A 21,754-nucleotide genomic window follows, 5' to 3' on the forward strand; every position below is an offset into this window, starting at 1 on the left:
TGGCTGCAGCAGGAGGGCACTCCCTCAGGTGAAGCAGTCCCCTGGAGGAGGTCACATCTGCAGTGCAGCACAGGAAGGGCCTGGTCCCCACCATCTGGTCTGACCTGAAATGGGCAGCTGTTGGCCACATCATCACAAATGACGAAATTAGCAGACATGGTCCTAGCAGCCAGTGGCTAATCTCCACATGCTGCCTGGGCTCATGGGGCACCCATTTCTTGAAGAACTCAGAGCTCAAGTACGTGAGCATCTCCACTCTCCTCCGGGAGAACGCTGCTCTCTAAATTGTAACAGCATACTGTCTACCATCTCCCCTCCCCCCAAACATTCTGTGATTCTAGAGCAGACGGAGGAGTGTGGAAGGTGCGGGGGCCCTCATGTACCGGAAAGCTGAAAGTCCTTTGGTGACATTTATATGAGCAGCGGTGGGGTGGCCGACTTGGGACCTACCAGGGGACACAGCGTCTGTGCCCCCCACGCGTTTGGGCTCATGCACTGGGCAGGATCCCGTGTAAACACAAGTGTGAGGAGGCAACTGACACACTGAGACAGACGGGCTGAAGTGTGAACCTTTATTCCCAATTCCTTTGGTATCACACAGAACGTTCACAAAGTCTCTGAGATGTACTTTCTTATTCTTTGTGCCCCCAAAGCCCTTTCCAAAATAACATCTTAATCAGTATTCTGTGTTGTGGGTATTCAAATGAAGAAAGTCAGATGGCACTGGCCTCACAATTTTGGTTTCATTTGATTTTCCCAGGAGCACTCCAGCCCTGGGTCTTTAGGTTGTAGCCCATTGTGGCTGCCCCTCTGATGCCAGGGAGAGCCCCACAGAGCAGGAGGCCCCCCGTATGGGGAACAAGTACGGGAACACCACCCCAGCAGGGATCCTAATATTTGTCCAGATTCCCACAGCCTTTTCACACCACGGCCAGAGAGAAAGGGGGCACGGGCTGCCCAGCCCGGCACCGAGAACAGTCTGGCCGTACGCCCAGTTGTGCAAGCAGTGCGGGACAGGTAGCAGAGAGAACAAGAAAAGACCCGGAGATGGCATACAAGACACGTAGGTTTATTAGGACTTACTTACAGGGAGTTCCAGTGGCAGCCAGCTGGACGGAACTGCGCACCGCGACTGTGGGCAGGGAGGGGGCTGCTGATATAGGCAGGGGCACAAAGGCTATGTGCTTGCCCAGAGGGGCTGTCCCTGGTACAGCCAGTGTTCCCAGGAACAGCAGCTCCTGTGGAGGGCTCTGTGTCCCTTCACGGGGCTCTTCGAGTGAGAGAAGGGAAGATCCGGGCTGGCCAGGCCCTGGATGGTTATAAATCCCAACAGCTAGGCGTCCTGCCCAGCAGGGGGCCAGAAGGACACATGTTTGTTATAGGGCAGGAAGGCCAGGGCTGGGCAAGTGTGACCCTACAAGACGGAAGACCAGCTTGCCAGGCTCTGTACCGAAACCCACTCAGCTCTCAGCTAAGCCCCTTCCTCTTTGCCTGAAACAGCAAACTCAAGGCTTCTCACAGAAATGTCTTCTGTGGGCACCTAAAAAGGTTGAGTTCACAACGACTGTCCCAGGATACAGCCGCTGGGCAGGGTGCAAGAATCACACATCCCAGGCCTTTCAAAGCGCACCATTTCAAGTTCTGGGTGCCGCCAGTCCAGCAGGGACGTTCTGGCTCCTGCAACCCTGCCGGTCTAAATGCAGTGCTTCAACTCCATCTTGGCCACTGCCGCTCGGTGCACCTCGTCAGGGCCGTCGGCAAAGCGCAGCGCTCGGGCCCAGGCAAAGAACTGAGCCAGCGGGTACTCGCTGCTCAGCCCCGCTGCTCCAAAGGCCTGGCAGACATGGGGCGGGAGGGAAGGAAGCCCAGGGTGAGCCCTCGTCCCCGAGGGCCCCAGGAACAAGCACTGCTCGTAATGGCTCAGAACAGCTCAGAACAGCTATCTCCCCGAGGATGTCCCTGAGACCTGCATAATAACAATGTTCTGGAAGACTTCAAGTGGAGCCACACTTGCCGTCCCATGGACACCAGACCCCCTAAGTCTACTCTGTTAGGTGACTCCTGCCACCAAGAGATCTCTGTGTTGGGGACACACAATCTGTTAAGATTAAGAAAGCAGGCCCGGCCCCGTGGCTTAGCGGTTAAGTGCGTGCGCTCCACTACTGGCGGCCAGGGTTCGGATCCCGGGCGCACACCGACGCACTGCTTCTCTGCCCACGCTGAGGCCGCGTCCCACATACAGCAACTAGAAGGATGTGCAGCTGCATTTGAAGCTGGGTATCTGAGGGGTACTTGTAGATATTAAACCAATTTGCTGTTTTTCCTGTTTAACTTGAGGGGTGACTCAGGAGTCTCGAGGATTTGTGAGCATGGATGTTAGCTCAGGGCTGATCTTCCTCACACACAAAAAAAAAAGATTAAGAAGGCAGCATGCCTGCACAGTCAGGAGGCTGGGCTCTGGTGTAATAAGGGCCTAGGTTCCCATAAATCTGAAATCAGCTGCTTGCAAGCTGAGTGACCTTGGACAAGTCACTTCACTTCTCTGTGCCTCTGTTTCCTCACATTCAAAATGGGGGTAGGAACGGGGCCCCTTCGTAGAGTTGTTCTGAGGAGGAAAAGAAGTCACACGCCTGGTGAGTGTGCGACACAGGGCGGCTGTTAGAGTCTACAGGAGGTTGGGCAGCTGAAGGCGAGGGAGTTTTGCACCTGTTGTAACTGGTTCAAACAAACCGGCGCTCCCAGTGCTCACCTGAATGGCGCGATCAATCACGCGGCAGGCCACGGACGGGGCCACCATTTTAATCATGGCGATATCGAAAGCTGCAGCCTGCGAAGAAGAGGAGCAGGAGGTGTGTTTAGAAGCGCAGGCTGGAGGGCAGAACGCTTGGAAGAACACTTGCTCCCACAGGGAGGAGCAGCAACAACAGCTCAGAACAGAGACCTGAGGTCCTGCTGGAGCACACGCTCCCGGCACCCACGGGGATGGAAGGAGCAGTAGTGGTTACGGCGAGGGTGACTCAGGACGCGGTGACGTGTGAGCAGGTGCCTGCTCACGGACAGACGCGGGAACGTGGAAGTCTTCCCAGCTGACGGGGAGCATCGCCAGCACACACACGAGGAGGGGCTCGTACTTCAATCCGGGTCACTGCCAGCTCCGTCTCCAACCCGACAGTGGACCAGGGCCAGCCAGGACTCCGGGAACCGAGTTGCAAGAATCTGCCCTGGGTTGGGGCACCGGAGCGAGGCCCCCGAGAGCCTCCACCATATCTGGCACTAGAGTGCCAAGGAACCGGGAATTTGGAGCCTGGGTCAATCCCCTTGCTTACTCTTAGTCTGCCCGGCGCCTCCACTGGCAGGGCCTGAAGTCCAGGCTGGGCGCAGCAGAGGCCGGGGGGCCGTGTGGCCCCATGAGGCCCACTGTCTTGGACCCAGAAGTTCACCAGGTCAGCAAAACAGAAAGTTCAGTCCTCTTTTATTGTACCTTTTCCATTTTTGAAAAAATGCCCAAATAGTCCCAAGTAGAGTTGAAGCAAAGTTATTAATGTCAAGAAGCTAAGCCCGGGCCGGTCCCGTGGCTTAGCAGTTAGGTGTGCACGCTCCGCTGCTGGCGGCCCAGGTTCGGATCCCGGGCGCGCACTGACGCACCGCTTCTCCGGCCATGCTGAGACTGCGTCCCACATACAGCAACTAGAAGGATGTGCAGCTATGACATACAACTATCTACTGGGGCTTTGGGGGGGAAATAATTAAATAAATAAAATCTTTAAAAAAAAAAAAAAAAGAAGCTAAGCCCTTTCTTCATGGTTTGCTGAATGGGGAAGGAAGAGGCAGTGTCTGCAGACTCCCGGGATGGAGTCCCTCACCGCGACCTCAGGACATGGCCTCTGTGAGGCCCCTCGGCCTCCTACCTTATTTCCTGCCACGTCCATGACGTGTGCAGCTTTCAGCACCAGCAGCCGGGCCTGCTCGATCTCCACACGCGACTGGGCGATGTCTGCCCGGAGCGTGCCCTGCTCTACCAGGGGTTTCCCGAAGGCCACACGGGACTGCACCTGTGGACACAGGAGACACGGCAAGCGGCATGGGGCTGGCGCCCTGCAGGGGAGGTGGGTGGACGCACGCGGAGAGGGCAGGAGAGGAAAGGGAGCAGAAGCAGGACTGTGCAGCTCATCTGCCGTGTGCCAGCTTTCTGGCTGCTGGCGATTTCCAGGGAGCGGATCCAGACACAGGCAACACTCCCGTGCCCTGCAGAGCTGCTCACCGTGGCGGCTGCACAGATTACTTCCAGGAACCCCTTTACTCCAGTGATTGAGCCCCCTGTGGGCAGGCCCTGCCGGCAGGCAGAATAGTTGTTCTAGATCTAGCCAGCATCCGGCCAGGAATACTCGGGGAATTAGGGCGACTGTGGGTGCCTCACAGGCGGGGGAGGGCGCCCTCTGCTGACTGTGGCCGGGCTCTATGCCCCAGGGTGCCCTCGGGAGCAAAGTCCAGGTGCCAGAGCCCCCTTGTGGACAACTGTTACTCCAATGGGCACTCTAGAGTGAAAGTCACAAGCAATCAGAAAAGGTTATAAGGGATTCTTTTTTTTTTCCCTTGGTTTTTTTTTTAACTAAAAACAATTATTATACAAATAATATATCTCATGGCAGAAAAAGTATAAATTTTCACACAAAAGAAGAAAAAAATACCAACACCTGGTATCCCATCATCTAGTCACTTACAGCTAATATTTGGGGGGTATCTTTCTAGACTTTCTGTATGCCTATACATACATATGCAGTTTTTAAAAAAATGGAGTCATACTCTATATATTGCTTCGTAGCCTTTTTTTCATTTAAGAGTATACAGTGAACATCTCTCTATGTTAAGAAACAGATTTCTATAGCATCATTTTAGAATTTCACTACACGCCCGTACCAGGGTTTATCTGACCAGGCTTCAGCTGTTAGCCTTATAGGTTGGTCCCAACATTTTGCTGTCACAATCAGTCTGGGGTGACCTTCCTAGTTTCAGATCTTTTGTAGATTCCTAATTAAGCCCTTATGACCAAGCCCTATGAGTGGAACTGCCGTGTCAGTGCTGTGCACCTTCTGAAGACTTCTGACATGTACGGTCAAACTGCTCTGCAGGAAGGCTGGTCTGAGTTTCAGTGCAGGATGGGGCTGAAGTACCACACCTGAGCCCATAGGGAGGAGCGTTTTACTTTCAAAAAAAAGAACTGGTCAGTCCCAACTTAAAAGGTTGTAAATCACAGAAGGTTTGCTCAGGAATCCAAACGCATTGGCCCGCCTCTGTTCCTTTTATAGTTTCTTGTGAGACATTTATTTGGTCTCAAGGGTTTGCTTCATCTTTATGAAACTGATGCCACTGATTTGAATTACCGTTCCCAGCAATAGCTCTCTTTCGCATGGGCTGCCAATCACTGAGGGGGTCACAGCAGAATAAAGTTTTCTGGACATGCTGGGGGAGGAGTGTGGTAGAGGGTTAGATGCTGGCACCCCAGGGCTCCCTGGTATCTGATTTTTAAAGATGAGTTAGTAGCAGGAATGGCCCTCAGCAGCCCAGGACCCTTTGGACCTTGGAACCTTGCCCTCCGCTGCCACAGAGCCCGGCCTTTTCCTTCTGGTTACCTCAACAGAGTGAGGCCTAGTCTCCTGTGAATTTCAAACTTCAGCAAAGTAGCAGATGCAAAGCAAAGAGAAGGATACGGCTTCTTGGTAAGAACATCACCTTGCTTCACCTAAGTTGGCTCTCAGAAAACAGTTAGGATTTGAGGTCCAATAGCAAAACAGACAGGTGGTTCTGGGTCAGATCCGGGCACAAGGGGAAGCACTCACGCGGGCCTTCATGAGCGCCAGGGCCCTCTCCGAGTACCCAATCAGCCGCATGCAGTGATGGATCCTGCCGGGACCCAGTCTGCCCTGGGCAATCTCAAAGCCTCGGCCGGGGCCCAGGACCACGTTCTCCTTGGGCACGCGCACCTGCTCAAACAGGACTTCGCCATGGCCACCTGAAAGACCCAAACGGTTCCCCCTGAGTGATCCGCCTACCCGTTTTCCTTGGATGTGTGTATCCCCTGCCTCAGTTCAGGTCATCTGCGGGCAGTAGGGGGCAGGGGCAGGAAGAGCCTATTAAAGATGGAAAATAAGACACAGCTTTACGATGTCACAAAAATAGTTTGCATTCCTTTTATAAAACACAATGACTCTACCTTAAGCTGAAACTCCCTAGTAGTATGTGACTCTGACAAGGTAGTGATCCCATGGAATCACTAAGAGAAAAACTGAACGTCGTTAGCAGAGCGGGAGCCCTTGTGAGAGGTCCTCGGGCCTGGAGGCCAGCTGTCCACTGGCATCTAGAAGAGCTCCGCAGCGCACGTCCCACCTGTCCTGTGTGGCCTCCTAATCTCATGGATTCCTGCTTATCTTCTAAGTGTAGAGCAGGAAAACAAAGTATAAATGCCTGTCTGAAATTTGCCTACGTGGTTGATATTCACATATGGAAATCAAATGCAGCAGCATGTGGCCCTCCAAGTGTCACGTACCCTGAGAGGTACTATGTCCTGACCTACAGCAAGGGCTGCCCAAAGCCGCGTCCCCAGGCCCATCCCCACACACAGAGGTGAGCTGCTCCCAGGGGCTAACCTGGCGCGTCGTCCAGCCCATACACCGTCAGAGGCCGGATGACTTTTATCCCCGGGGTGTCCATGGGAACCAAGAGCACCGACTGCTGCCGGTGGCGTGGGGCATGCGCGTCTGTTTTTCCCATAAACACACAGAGTTGGCAGCGAGGATCCAGGACACCTGCCAGGAAAGGAGAGAGACAGACAGACCCCCATCATCGGACGCCAGGGCCATCAGATCTCTTTACAGACGCAGTCCTGGCCCGGGAAAGCTGAAGCCAGCAAGCACACAGAGCTCTTTCAGATAATCTTCCCATAATCAGATGAGTACGTGCAGGCTCTTGACCAGAAATAAGAGCCATTGGTTTTCAGCCCAGTGAGGAATGAATCCAACATCAGAAGAGCAATTTTTTTAAAAAGCACCAGGTAGAGTTGAAAATATAATTTAAAGACAAGACGCTGAAAACTGCTACTTTATCACGGCAGCCAGTTCTGCTCTGTCCCCACGGGCAGTGTAAACGTAACAGCCTTGGGCATGGGCTTCAGAATCAGCAAATCCTGAACTCTGGATTCCCTTGCTAGCAGGGGCCTAGGACCTTCAGCAAGTGACTCAAGTCACTTCTCTGTCTTGGTTTCTGCTTCTGTGAAATGAGGATAGTAAGACGCACCTCCTGGGGAGGTGTGGGGACTCGGGGAGGTGAGGTCCACACAGCAGTTATGGAGGACCCTGTGGCGTTAACGTGGGAGGAAGGGCGGGATTATCACTAGCTCTTCTGATGTGGCACACCCGATCTACCACTGAGGAAGCGACCTTCTGCCTTTCCAAAGGGAGATACCCAAGGCAGAACAAAGTAGGGGGGGACTGAATGAGATTCCTAGAGTCTGTCCCATGTGCGGTCATCTGGTGACCCACACAGAACCTCTGTTCTCCTAGGGTTTGCTGCCTCTGCTTGGAGCATGGAGACATAATCTCCTTTGCATCAGCTGGAGACACTGGCCCTGACCATTCTGTCCCAGACAACAGAAGGGCAGAAAGACATGCTTATCAAAACAGACCCACTGAAGTGGAAATGAAAAATGAGTTTCAGGCCAAATACCTGAGATCCACCACTTGTGACCATTTATGACGTAGAAGCCATCCTCCTCTCTGATGGAAGACTCAATGTTGGTGGCATCTGATGAGGCAACCTGAGTGAGAGAACATTCTGCTTAGAGCTGGCAAGGGTCCCGCGTTCCCTGTGTGGCAGAGCCCAGATGGGACCCGGTGAGGGTTTGGCCTGATAAAAAAGAGCCCCTGTGGGTGGTGCCCCAAGCGAGGTACCTGGGGCTCAGTCATAGCAAAACAGGAGCGGGCCTTTCCCTCCAGCAACGGAATCAGCCAGCGGGCCTTCTGCTCCTCGGTGCCATAGCGCACCAGAAGCTCCATGTTCCCCGTGTCTGGAGCAGAACAGTTAAACATCTGAAAAGGAGAAAAAGCATAACCATGAGTTCCATGTCCACTTTAAAACTTCAAATACCTTGGAAGTGGTGGACCGGGATTCCTTCCAAGCCACAGACCCTTTGACACCCTCATGAAAGTTCTTCCTCTCCCCAGAGAAATGCAAAGACCCACAACATTTTGGATATAGTAGCTCAGAGCCCCTGAAGCCCAGCCATAGACCCCCATTGCTGAGAGAAAGGAGACTGGATCTGGTGGGCTGGAGACTCAGGGAAGCCAGCCAGGCTCACGCCTCACACAGCTCCCATCTTCCCTGAAGACTCGCATCCTGAGCTGCTTTCTTGCTCTGCCTCCAGCCTCATGCCCGTAACTGTCCTCTCTCATTAGAAGTTTAGGTTTGTCTCAGTGCTCCTGAATCCAGCGCAAGCCAGAGGGAACCCTATCAGTGTAGGAGGGCGACTGACGTTCTCAGGGAAGACTGGGATATTGTTGCATGCCCAGGAAGACTCTAAAGAAGGTACCTCGGGGGCATACAGAGACATGCCCATGAGTTCACACAAATGTGCATACTCGACGTTGGTCAGTCCTGCTCCGTATTTTTTCTCTGGATCAGTCTCCAAGGGTAGGAAAAGGTTCCAAAGTCCTTCAGCCTTGGCTTTCTCCTATCACGGGAAAACAGGTTAGGGAAGCACAGTGGATGATTTAATTTTATTTTCGTCTGTGGAAAATAATGAAAGGGACTGGAGGGAAGACGGTAGACAGCCAAAGATGAAGCACATGTCAAAAATAATGACTGAGTCTGCAGCATCGGGCCTGCTATAAAACCTGCAGATCTGTGTGTGGGACAACCACGAGGAGGCCAAGTCCTAGCAGGGATGCCAGCCATCAGTTCACCCCCCGGTCTGCACGTCCCAGACACCCCCACGTACCCCATACTCCATCACCATTAGCATTACTATTGTTATAATGACGAATCTTCCAAGAACACGCTCCGTGAACACAGGAAACGGAAGGATCCTTTAGCATGCCTGATAGGCACGAGGCCCGTACATCCACTGCAGCCTCCACTGCTTTGATACAGTGCATAGGGAGATCCCCTGAACCAGCTTCCTTTATGAGGCACAACTTTGTTCCTGGGACAAGTAATCCCAGATTTCTGAACGTAGCTCCTGGCTGGGCAACTGGGAACTCCAGCCTGGGGGTCAGGAGCTCAGGTCTTCGGTCAGACCGCCTGGTTCAACCCAGCCCTGCCACACCTGGCTGGGAGACCTTGGTCAAGTCCTTTGTTTTTCTTTGTGAGGAAGATCAGCCCTGAGCTAACATCCGATGTCAATCCTCCTCTTTTTGCTGAGGAAGATTGGCCCTGGGCTAACATCCATGCCCATCTTCCTCTACTTTATATGGGATGCCGCCACAGCATGGCTTGACAAGCAGTGCGTCCATGCACACCTGGAAGCCAAACCTGTGAACCCCGGACCGCCACAGCGGAGCTCGGGGCTGCGCCACTGGGCCAGCCGGACAAGATCCTTAATCTCCACGTTTCAGTTTCCTCATCTGTGAATGGGATATGACCACCGCCCTATCAGTCAGGACTACAGAGGTAGAGCGAGACAAATGGACTGCAGCTTAAGTAAAGGAAAAAAGGAAGTGCGAGCTTTCAGGAGCTCGGGTTAGAGGAGGCAGCTCAGAAATGGACAGGAACCCGGGCAGCCTGGGGCATCGCGAGAGGACAGGACACTCAGCGGTCCTCCTGCGGCCCCGGCTGTGGAATGGGTGAGTGCCAACCGTCTCCTGTCTTGAAAACACTGCTCAGGCTTCCAATTCCAGGAAGGGACGGCCCAGCTGGCCTAGCTTGGCTCACAGGCCCACTTCTTGGCCAGGACAGGGCTGGCCTGGCACCTTGACTGACAGTTCTGCCAGACTGTATCCAAAGTCGGGGAGAGAATACCCCCAAATCAAACTGGGGTGCTGCTACCACAAGAAAGGGGAATGGACACGAGGCAGCCCAAACCCAACCAACGTCCACAACACCCAGCTCACTGGGTTGTTGTGAAGATTAAACAAGACAACAGAAGATAAAGTGCCTGCCATAGGAGCTGGCGGGCTGCACTAAATATTAGTGACTATGGATACAATCAGCATCATTTCTTCTCACTGGGAGGGCACCAGCTGGCATGATTCTTACATTTATATTGGGCCCGGTCTCAACGTCAGGTACTTCTAGAATTAGTACATGTCCTGTCTCGTTGTTTGTGTTAAGCTAAGTAGCCCAGAGTGCAACGACAAGGAGGAGAAGGGTGGATTAATTGGAACAAATCAAGTGGGATGGAAAGGGAGCAGTAGGAAGCAAGGGAGTTCTGAGAAGAGGCAGAATAAGGAAATGAACATGATCACCTTGTAGGCGGGGGGAAACCCACAGAATTTGAGCCCAGAAGATTGGGATTTGAATCCAGGTGCTATTATTTCTAGCTGCTTCCCTGGACAAATCCGTTTCCTCACCTTTAAATCGCGGTTAATAATGTTTACCTCACAGGATTTGCGAAATGCAGTGTAAATGGTCAAATACTTCTTCTCATTTATGGTAGTGATGACGCTTTGGATTAAAAGCCATGAGCTACAATTTTACCACTCTACCCCAAAATCTTAGTTGTCATTATGACTCCCATTCAGGTGTAACTAGAAGCAGAATGCTCCCTAATCTAGGTTTTTTCCTAGGTGTTCATTTTAGAGTCGGGAGGTGTTTGCTGTATGAGTGTTTGCTTTCCCAATGCTCTGTGCCCTCGACAGGCTTACATCAGACGGGCAAGGATTGAGCGTGCCGGCCAGCAGGTGGGGTAAAGGGCATTTCAAATGTAAACGATGGGAGCATAGATGGGTAAGCAGCTTTTTGATGAAAATTCGGCAGTATTTATTAAAACTCTAAATGGTCTCATTCCTGGACCGGTGTTTTTACTTCAAAGAATTTATCATGTAGAAACGGTAAATGTACACAGAAGTATGTAAGGTCATTCGCTGCACGGGATCCAAACCCCCTTCTTATTCTGAGGGACCCTCTCACTGTATGCATTTCAGTGAGGTTGAGGCCGAGCCTCCCTCTGCAGAGGGCGAAGGCCAGACACACCTTCCTTCTCTCTGCTTCCTGGCAATGAAGGTGTGGGCACAGGACCTACGCGGGCCAGCCGAGAAGTCCCACCTCAAACTCCGAGGCCTGAGGAAGCGTCCAGGGGAGACCTCCCAGCCAGCTGCTCTTGGGACAGCCTTTGCCATGCTGCCCACAGCCTGCCTCTCCTCGGCCTCTACTGTCTTCTAAAGCTGGGTCTTCAGCCTCCCTGTCCACGTTAGCAGCTAGACAACGTCCTTTGCTGCTTAAGTGACCCAGAGTGACCTTGACTGATGACTGAGACACCCTCAGTGTCCCTCAGCCAGAGAAGGACAGACAAATTATGGTGTACCCACACTGTGAAACCCCTTGGAGACTGATCTCCAGGCACTGACATGGGAAGGTAATATATCATTAAATAAGCAAGCAGGAGATTCGAATGTATAGAACGATTCCATTACAACATAGGAATAATAATAATATATGTTAGTATATAATAGAGAAAAGGAGCTGGGAGCCTAATATACCAAATTGTTGACAGTGATTATCTCAGAGGGCAGAGAATTTTAGAGAACTCTTTCTTTCCACGTCATGAACTCTTTCTACTCCTGTCATGTTTGAGCTTTCGTTATTTTGCAATAGGTTTGTAACTAGAAAAAGAGTGATAATGCTTTTTTTAAAAAAAAGATGATGGTTGCATCATAGGCAAAATATGTGCTAAGAACAGCAGGTTTTTCCATTATCAGCTAAAGTGGCGTCACTGTGTGTCAACAGCATAAACACAGTTTACAGTTGACTTGACCCTTTAGCTTTGACATCATGGATTCTTCAAAGAGCACCTTTATTAACTGATGTATTTTATATCATGCTGTTTCAAATTTACATAATTCAAATATGCATAAAATAAGTCCACCTCCTGGGGTTATACACCACAGACATGGCTTTCCTTGGCTGGGCTGAGCTCTCTGGCTGTGACACGGTCACACAGGAAGGGCAATGAAGTGAACACTGAGTAATCTAGAGCTGGCTCTTTCTGATGAGGGTGGAAAGCAAAGATAATTCAGCTCAGCTCTCCCGTCTCTTCACCGCCTGCGGAGGGAACAGACGTGTCTGGTGGCGAGCTGAGGTTCTGCCATGTTAACGAGGTCTTACCAGCTCTCAGTAGGCTGCTTTACCTTGAGATCTTCGACCAGTGGGGAAGGTGCCCATCTCTCTGCTGAGGCCTGGTGACTCTGCAGCTCTGGCTCAGCGGGGTACACATGTTGCTCCATAAACTGCTTCAGCCGCTGATACAGCTCCCTGACCGGTGGGGAAAGGCCCTCTGGAGAGATAACCAGAGCTGCCCTGGAGGCATGAGCTGGGGAAGATTCTCTAAAGGGCACATAACTCCTCGTGCCTGGGGTGCTCCTCGGGGACTGTGGACCAGCCCACGTGTGGTAGGACCTCGTAACCGGTTTTGTGGCTGGCATCTCTTTGAAAATCCGGAACCCTTCTTTGACTGCAAAATCCCATGCCAGGTTAGACATAAATTCAGTCAGCTTTCCACTTTGTTCTGCGTTTGCTGAACTTGCTTGCCCTATGCGGAAGCAAAGACAAATAGTGATTACTCCCAAACGACCCTTAATAATAACGCTAACATGATAATATCGCTCTATCAGCAGCTACTACAATTTGCCAAACACCTACCGAGTACTAGACACGGTGCTAAGTGCTTTACATGTATTGTTACAGCTCATTGACTTCCTCAAGCAATATGGCTGTTTTAATCCCCACTTTACAGACAGGGTGTGGGTGTTAGAGAGGGCCCAAGCTCACAGGAGTGGGCTGGGAGCCAGAAGTCAAACTCAGTTGGCTTGCTCCCTGCTCTTTACCTCATCTTTTCCTAAAGAAACTAAATTAAATCAGGAACACCCCAAATCACTTCTGCTGTCCCCAGTGGGCTATAAGAAGCCCTGCATTATCCTAGACTGCCTCTGCTGTGAAGCTGATGACAACAGTGCCACAGGTAACTAGTAGCTACTTTCTGGGCACGATTTTGTCTAGATCAGCACCATCACCAGCATCACAGAACGTACTCTAGTCAAGCCCCTACTGTTTTTTTCTTTTTTTGTTACATGCATCAAGACTTTTTAAAAAAAGGATTTAAAAATTTTTTTTAAATTAAGGTATAGTACATACACCCTCTTTATAAAGTGTACAATTCTGTGAGTTCAGTCAGGTAAGCACCACGGCCATCAAGATATAGAATATTTCCATATCCCCAAATTTCCATGGAGTCCTTTGTGCTGAACACTTTCCCCAGCCCCTGGCACCACTGATCTCTATTCCTACACTTTGTTTTTTCTGCAACGTCACATAAACACATGCATCATAGGGTATCTAGTCTTTTCAGTGTGGCTTCTTACATTCAGCAGACCGCATCTGAGAGCCATCCTTGTTGTTGTGTATGCTGTCTCCTTATAGTGGGCTTTTTTACAGCTGGCTCTCCTGGATTATTTTTAGCATGTCCATGTTCTTTTTTTATTTGTTTGTTTGTTTGTTTTTTGTTTTGTGAGGAAGATCAGCCCTGAGCTAACATCCATGCCAATCCTCCTCGTTTTTGCTGAGGAAGACTGGCCCTGGGCTAACATCCATGCCCATCTTCCTCCATTTTATATGGGATGCCGCCACAGCATGGCCTGACAAGCGGTGCATCAGTGTGCGCCCGGGGATCCGAACCCAGGCCACCAGCAGTGGAGCATGCACACTTAACCGCTATGCCATGGGGCTGGCCCCAGCATTTCCATGTTCTAAAGAGAGTTTCCCTCATTCTCTTTGTATGAATAAATTGATCTTTGTAGAGGCCTATTTTTCTTCTGGCTCCTGCCACGGTCAAGTGGTAGTTCTCAAAAGAGCCATTTTCATGCAGCTTTGGTGTTAAAGATATTACGCTACTCCTCACAAATTAAGAACCAAATCCGTTTGCTACATAGCAGAGAATGCAGGCCACTGGACCTCAAGAAGTCTTTACTCAGCACCTTCTGGGTGTGGGCATGGACCCAGGCCCTGGGGGGCCAGTCAGGAACGAGGCAGCCCCCTTCCCTGAGTCACAGATGCACAGTGTGGGCCAATGAGCATGTGGCCTATACTTTCCCCTCATTACTCAGACTGTACACGTCACGTGGAAGGGAAAGATACCTCCTTAAACTCATTGTTATTCATAATGATTTTCTTTTTCTAACAAAGAGCACAAAGTTTTCTTAATTTGAATTAAATTTATTTGTTGAAGAAACTGAATTGTTTGCCGTGTGACGTGTTCCAGAATCTGGATTTTGTGAGTAGCTGTGCCTCAGTGGTGCTGTTTAATGTGCTCCTCTAAACCCTCTGTTTCCTGTGAGTTGGTAGTTAGCACTAGAGGATTGGTCAGATGCAAGTTCGACTTTTGGGGGAAGCAAGAGGACGTATGGAATGTGTGGCCGTCTCTCTCTTGGTGATGTTAGCACCACTAATGTTTATTTTCCAGATCCATCAATGCGTTAGGGTGGCAAGTTGATGATATGCCAACTCTATCAATCTGTCCGGGATGCTTCTCTAAAGAGAAACTTTCCTTCATCCATTATTTGGTTAGTCTGAGATATAATTTCTATAGGAAAGGTGGGGTAAATGCTTGATTTTTTCCCCTTTATTTACCAATTTTCAGAATAATGGGCTGCTTCCCTAGGCATCCTCCAAAGTCACCAATGAGACTTTGTCTTTGTTTTAGTATCACACTTTACTCATGGATTGAAACATACTTGATGTGTCTCCATCCATTTTAGCTATCACCTTTATTGGTCATCCACGTTTCCTACAGTCAGCAAGTGGGGGCCTATTCAGGTTGGCCCCTGAGTCCTTTTTTGATGACCCTGGCCACCTTTGATGACTTCCTGGCTTTCTGGTATGACTAGACCTTCCAGGTTCATCTTGTAGATATCCCACCTCGACCTGAAACCAGCCACTTCCTCAAGGAGTCCTGGTTCCTTCTGGTGGGAATGGAATTTAGAGATTATAACATAGGTGACTAGGTATTTAATGCTACTGCATTCGTCACTATGTCTAGGTCTTTTCAATAGATTCTGTCTGCTTTCTTTCTACTTGCTTTCCTTTCCACAAAGGAAGCAAACTTTAACCTGCCTTTCTATCTTCTTAAATAATTTAGGATATAGATTATTTCATTTGCTACCCTATAAAATTTAAAGATTTTATTTATTCATTTTTTTCCCCCCAAAGCCCCAGTAGATAGTTGTATGTCATAGGTTCACATCCTTCTAGTTGCTGTACGTGGGACTCGGCCTCGCGTTGGACGGAGAAGTGGTGCCTCGGGGCGCGCCCGGGATCCGAACCCGGGCCGCCAGCATCAGAGCGCGCGCACTTAACCGCTAAGCCATGGAGCTGGCCCAGCTACCCTATAAAATTTAGAATTAAAACTAATAACACTGTGCCATCCCCACATATATATGTAAACACTCTACAGGTATACATGTATCTACACGCTCAACTCACCCAACCCTCAGTTCTAAGTAGCAACACAACTTTTCCTCTCAAAAGTTCAAACTTAGAAGATACAATCTAGAACTCCCAGCTAGAACAATAAAGAATTTTCTCATGTATGTAAAACCACCATCAAAGAAAATACAATAATTCTTTTTCTTCTTTAGTAATCCTCTTACTGGGCAATTTAGTAAGATCTATAAAAATTTAAAATGCACATTGTGTGTGTGTGTGTGTGTGTGTGTGTGAGAGAGAGAGAAAAAGACCAGCCCTGAGCTAACATCCGATGCCAATCCTCCCCTTTTTCCTGAGGAAGATTGGCCCTGGGCTAACATCCATGACCATTTTCCTCTACTTTATATGGGATGCCACCACAGCATGGCTTGATGAGTGGTGTGTCGGTGCGTGCCCGGGATCCAAACCTGCAAACCCCAGGCCGCTGCAGCTGAGTGTGCGCACTTAACTGCTATGCCACCGGGCCAGCCCCTAAAATGCACATATTTTTAACCCAGCAACTCTAATTCTGGGAATTTGTCCTTCAGATATATTCACAGATGTGTGAGAAAGGATGTTCACCAACCACTACTTGGGATTGCAAAAATCTACAAATAATCCAAATATACATCAATACAGGAACTGGTTAAATAAATTACAGTATAGGGCCAGCCCTGTGCCGAGTGGTTAAGTTGGGCACACTCCGCTTTGGCAGCCCAGGTTTGGTTCCCAGGCGGTGGACCTGCACCACTCGTCGGCAGCCATGCTGTGGCAGCGACCTACATACAAAAAAAAAATAGAGGAAGACTGGCAACAGGTGTTAGCTCAGGGTAAATCTTCCTCAGCAAAATAAATAAATAAATAAAACTACAGTATAGCCATACAATAGAAGGTACTGTAGAAAACCAAAAGAATGATGCAGATCTGTACATACTCACATGGAAAAGTCTCTATGAAATATTAAGTGAAAAAAAGAGCAAGAAATTTGCCTTATATAGTTGTCAAATATATATATATGTATCATATATATATGAACGCACACACAAATATTTCATAGGCATTCTTAAGTATAAAAAATTTAAAAATCAAGGTACTGAAAAATACCCATAGGATGGTCACATTTTTATAAAAATTGGAGAGAGATAAGATAGATATACAGAAAAAATTAGGGGGCCCAAGAAACTCTTAATAGCAGCTTTGAGGAATGGTGCTGAGAAGAAAAGAAAATAATTTTATATTCTTCTATATGACTGAATTCTTATCATGTATGCTTTTACTTTAACAATTTTTTGCATGTTATTTTAATAATTAAAAAAAGTTTAAATAATTTAAAGACTATAGGGCCGGCCCTGTGGCTTGCTGGTTAAGTGCGCGCGCTGCGATGCTGGTGGCCCGGGTTCGGATCCCGGGTGCGCATCGAGGCACCACTTCTCCGTTCATCCTGAGGCCGAGTCCCACATACAGCAACTAGAAGGATGTGCAGCTACGACATACAACTATCCACTGGGGCTTTTTTTTTTTTTTTTTTAAAGATTTTATTTATTTAATTTTTTCCCCCCAAAGCCCCAGCAGATAGCTGCATGTCATAGCTGCACATCCTTCCAGCTGCCGTATGTGGGACTCGGCCTCAGGATGGACGGAGAAGTGGTGCCTCGATGCGCACCCGGGATCCGAACCCGGGCCACCAGCATTGCAGCGCGCGCACTTAACCACCAAGCCACAGGGCCGGCCCCTCCACTGGGGCTTTGGGGGGAAATAAATAAAATCTTTAAAAAAAATAAAAAAATAAAAAAAAATAAAGACTATATATATGATATATCCTTAACGAGAAATGGTTGAATTATCTGAATCTTGTAGAATTCTGGCCAAAGCGGTACCTCTGAGCCCTCGGGAGGGCTTTCAGGGGGAGAAGCCATGCGACTCACACCCTCAGCCAGCTCTTGCAGGCCATCCCTTTACCTGTGAGCGAGCGCTTGTAGACTCCCTGTAGGATTGCGGCCAGTCGGAAGAAGGAGAAAGCCACGTAGAAGTTCCAGTTCTCGACGGGAGGGATCCCCGCGTGCAGACAGTACATCCTGAAATACTCCTCTGCTGTAGGGATGCCCAGCTGAGTCAAATCACAGTCACTCAAACCTGAAGCGACAGACAGAGCCAGACCTGGGCAGTCAATGACTCCACTCTCCCCTGTGGCCTGCAAGAATTTAAATTCTGAAAATCACTTCCTCCCTTGGAAATTAGCTTCACAACTAGTTCAAAGGGTTAGCTCATTATTTCAATGCTTTTCCTCCCTGAGATGGCTGGACTCCAGGCATGAAGTTATTATTCACAAATTGGTTCTTAAAAGTTTCAGGCTAAATTGCCAGTAAAGAAAGGAATGAGGGGCCTCCAATTCCATTGGGACCACAGTTCAGGATGGATGCATATTATTTTCAATTAGTCATTTGAGAAAAAATGACATTGAAAGAAAGATCCTACCAACTTATGAAAAAGATAATTACAACAAATAAAAAATTTTACCTATACGCTTCATTTGTAACATTTTCATGGTTTGGAAGTATGTAATATATTCCATTGCTAGCAATTTATCCTAGGAGTATACCTTATATATAGGCAAAGATATTAGTACAAAGACGTTCACTGCATTTTTGTGGGGGTAAGGGGAGGTAATATAAAAAACATTGGGAACAAATTAAACATCCAAATAAGATGTCTGGATGTTTAACATCTTGATTAAGTTAATTCTATACAATAAAATTCTACGCCGCCATTAAAAATGATGCTGCAGAAGAAATACTTAACAGCATGAAAACACGTCCAAAGTGTATAATTAAGTGAAAAAAAGCAAGTCATAAAATTGTCTAACCACATTTTTGTTTAAAGTATGTATACACATAAAAAAAGATGAGAAGAAGAAAATGTCAGCAGTGGTCATCTCTGGGACTACTGATGATTTTAACCGTTTTCTTTTGGCTCTAAAATTCTTAAATAAACTTGTGTTTTTTTAATTTAAAAAATTAGATAGAAGTTAGTTGGGTGAAAGCATAGGAGGTGGCTGTACACACAGGATTCTCACTTAAAATACTACACCGGTTTCTCCCCATTGTGACAGCAATGTGTTCCAACTGCATTTTCTACCACAACCCCCAGGACCTCCATTCGTGCACCAGCCCAGTCATGCCGACTTCAGCCGTCTGCCCCAACGCTGTGAGAACAGAGCTGGCTCGATCCCTCCCTCTCGCCCAGCAGCAGTTCCTACCCCGCAGCATGGGAAAACTGGACGGCAGGTAGTGAGCCAGGCAGCTGAAGGCCACGTCCGCCAGGGGGTCGCCTAAGGTCGAAAGTTCCCAGTCGAGGACAGCAAGCACCTCGGTCTTTTCCGGATGGAACAGCAGGTTGTCCAGCCTGAATAAGACACAGAGGGAATGGAGAGACAGCTCTAAGAAAACAGCACTAGGGTGGACGCCGTGCTGGGTGTCTTCCATTTGCCCCTCCAGATGCACTCCCCACCCTCTCGGCCCCTCTGTGCCCCGGGGGCCTGAGCTCGTGGGCTGCATCCACCAGCTCCTTTGCCCTCTGGCTCAGTTGGGTTCAGCCAATGGGAGACACCAGCAGGAGATGGGAAGGGGGCCTGGTTATTTATCCCTCCAGCTCCCTCTCAGCAGACAGCTGAGGGACAGCTGTATTCCTCTCCCAACGGCCACAGCTTCGGTCAGGCCAAAGAACACACACCTTTGAAGCCCTCTCCACATAGCTACCCTCTCCGGGTTCTGGAAATTACTCCTTCCCTGTGAGGGTTTTAAAACAGGTCTGTAATTCTTTGACACTCCTGCCACAAAAACAAGAGTCTAATTCTTCATCCCTTGAAGCAACTGGCTTCTAAAAAATATAATGCAGATGGAAGTGATGCTAAGTGACTCCTGAGACTAGGTCAGAAAAGGTGATCAGCTCCTGCCCAGCCCTCTCTCCTGGAACACACACCTTTGAAGCCCTGAGCCACCAGGTAAGAAGTCCAGCTACACAGAAGCTGCCATGCTGGAGAGACCATGCGGAAGACCACGAGAGAGAGAGAGGCCTGAGGACCCAGCTGTTCATGTCTTCTCCGCCCCAGTGCCAGACACGTGGGTGAGCCTTCAGGCGATTCCAGCCCCAGCCCGAGAGCCACCCCAGTGGAAACAAGCTATCCTGTCCCCAGACTGCAGATTCGCGAGCAAAATAATTGCCATCACTGTTCACAGGCAAGCAGTTTTGAAGGAGTTTGTGATGGAGTAGCAATAACTAGAGCACTCACTTGCACCTTCAAGCCAGGGGTGGTCAACTCCCGCTGTTGCACAGGGCAGCCCCCATCATAAAGAATTATCTGGCCCAGGGGGATGGCCCGGTGGTGCAGTGGTTAAGTATGTGTGCTCCACTTTAGTGGCCAGGGGTTCGCAGGTTCGGATCCTGGGTGTGCACCAACGCACCGCTTGTCAAGCCATGCTGTGGCGACGTCCCATATAAAAGAGGAAGATGGGCACGGATGTTAGCCCGGGGCCAGTCTTCCTCAGCAAAAAGAGGAAGATCAGCAACAGATGTTAGCTCAGGGCTAGTCTTCCTCACAAAAAAAAAAAGAAAAAAGAAAAAAGAATTATCTGGCCCAAAATGTCAATAGTGCCAAGTCTGAGAAACCCTGCCTTAAAAGACCACGCACGGGGAGATCTTTTGTAATGGAAATAATTCTCAACCATAAATTAAACCAAGACCAGCTGCTTAATTTCCCCTTCAAATGCCCTTCCCATCATTTTTCACATCAAAATATCCGCCCCTCCTCATGGCCGTGTCTACCTGAAGTCCCCATGCACCACTGTGGTCTTCTGTTGCTTGGGAAGATGGAGCGGCAGCCATTCGATGAGCCTCTCCATCGCTGGGATGCTGCTGGTTTCTGAGGCTCGATACTGCTTAATCCAGGTTTGCACCTGGCGTGGAATATAGTCCCCTGAGGGAAAGAGGATTAGAACATGGTGTGCCATTTCAACAATCTCCGAAGTTTCTGAAAATTAACCAGTGCAGTGAAACCCTCTGTAACGCTCTGAGGCATCATCTTCCTATGACAGAGAATTTCCCACATGGCACTCCTGCCACCCCCATGTGGAAGCCACCAGCTGTTTTGTCTTGGCCGGATCAGTGTGATCTTGGCATTGTTCCCAGCCACATGGACTCTAAACCTGATCCCTGGCCCTCTCGGAGATCCTATGAGCTTGCTAATAGCTTTTTATTTTTATTTTTTTGTGAGGAAGATCAGCCCTGAGCTAACATCCACGCCAATCCTCCTCGTTTTGCTGAGGAAGACTGGCCCTGAGCCAATATCTATTGCCAATCCTCCTTTTTTTTTTTCCCTTTTTCTCCCCAAAGCCCCAGTAGATAGTTGTATGTCATAGCTGCACATCCGTCTAGTTGCTGTATGTGGGACGCGGCCTCAGCATGGCCGGAGAAGCGGCACATCGGTGCGCGCCCGGGGTCCGAACCCGGGCCGCCAGTAGCAGAGCACGTGCACTTAACCGCTAAGCCACGGGGCCAGCCCCCCTAAGGGCTTTTAATAAATCCCTTTTTGGTTAAACAACAGTGGTTGGCTAAGAGCATGGACTCTGGGGCCGGATTGCCTGGGTCTGAATCCCAGCTCTGCCATTCACTAACTGCATGATCTCAGGCAGGTTACTTAACCTCCCTGTGCCTTAGTTTCCTCATTGATGAGATGGTCTTCTTAGAGTTGTTGGGGGATAAAATACGTAAAGCCCCTGGAGCTGTTCCTGGCATGCAGTAAGCAGTACATGAGTACCTGCTGTTACTGTTCAGTTGTTTGCTAAGAGACCCAAGAGATACCACAGCTGAGGAACCTGCAAGTTATATCTGGGACCAGACACTGGAAGGAGTTCTGGAGTCAACCTGGCTCACAGTCAAGGTCTTCAACTGGTTTAACCCTCTGAGCTCCACTGCCTTAACTGTACGAGGATACTGACACCTGTATTCCACAGGACTGTTGAGAAGACTAAATGAAATCCACACATGACATACCAAATGCAGTGCTGGCACAGAAGGCTGCTCAATCAATGGTGGC

At 49.3% G+C, this 21,754-nt stretch overlaps 1 protein-coding gene across 3 annotated transcripts in view; it reads right to left on the reverse strand.

The window, feature by feature from the left end:
* Positions 1-1,053: 1,053 nt before the first annotated feature.
* The window catches only part of ACAD10 (acyl-CoA dehydrogenase family member 10), a 57,432-nt gene continuing 36,731 nt past the window's right edge, over positions 1,054-21,754 (reverse strand). For all 3 annotated transcript variants that reach the window (XM_087424211.1, XM_087424209.1, XM_087424210.1), the window contains exons 10-21: positions 20,485-20,635; positions 18,920-19,065; positions 17,623-17,796; positions 12,336-12,736; positions 8,582-8,722; positions 7,944-8,081; positions 7,720-7,810; positions 6,645-6,803; positions 5,838-6,010; positions 3,909-4,052; positions 2,750-2,827; positions 1,054-1,834 (exon numbers count right to left, since the gene is read on the reverse strand). In XM_087424211.1, the coding sequence (XP_087280337.1) occupies positions 1,694-1,834; positions 2,750-2,827; positions 3,909-4,052; positions 5,838-6,010; positions 6,645-6,803; positions 7,720-7,810; positions 7,944-8,081; positions 8,582-8,722; positions 12,336-12,736; positions 17,623-17,796; positions 18,920-19,065; positions 20,485-20,635 (1,937 nt within the window). In that variant the 3' untranslated portion in view covers positions 1,054-1,693. The remainder of the gene's footprint in view (positions 1,835-2,749; positions 2,828-3,908; positions 4,053-5,837; positions 6,011-6,644; positions 6,804-7,719; positions 7,811-7,943; positions 8,082-8,581; positions 8,723-12,335; positions 12,737-17,622; positions 17,797-18,919; positions 19,066-20,484; positions 20,636-21,754) is intronic.

This window comes from Ceratotherium simum, chromosome 35 (assembly GCF_057802395.1).
Source record: "Ceratotherium simum simum isolate JZ-2026a chromosome 35, ASM5780239v1, whole genome shotgun sequence".
NCBI classification, from domain to species: Eukaryota; Metazoa; Chordata; class Mammalia; order Perissodactyla; family Rhinocerotidae; genus Ceratotherium; species Ceratotherium simum.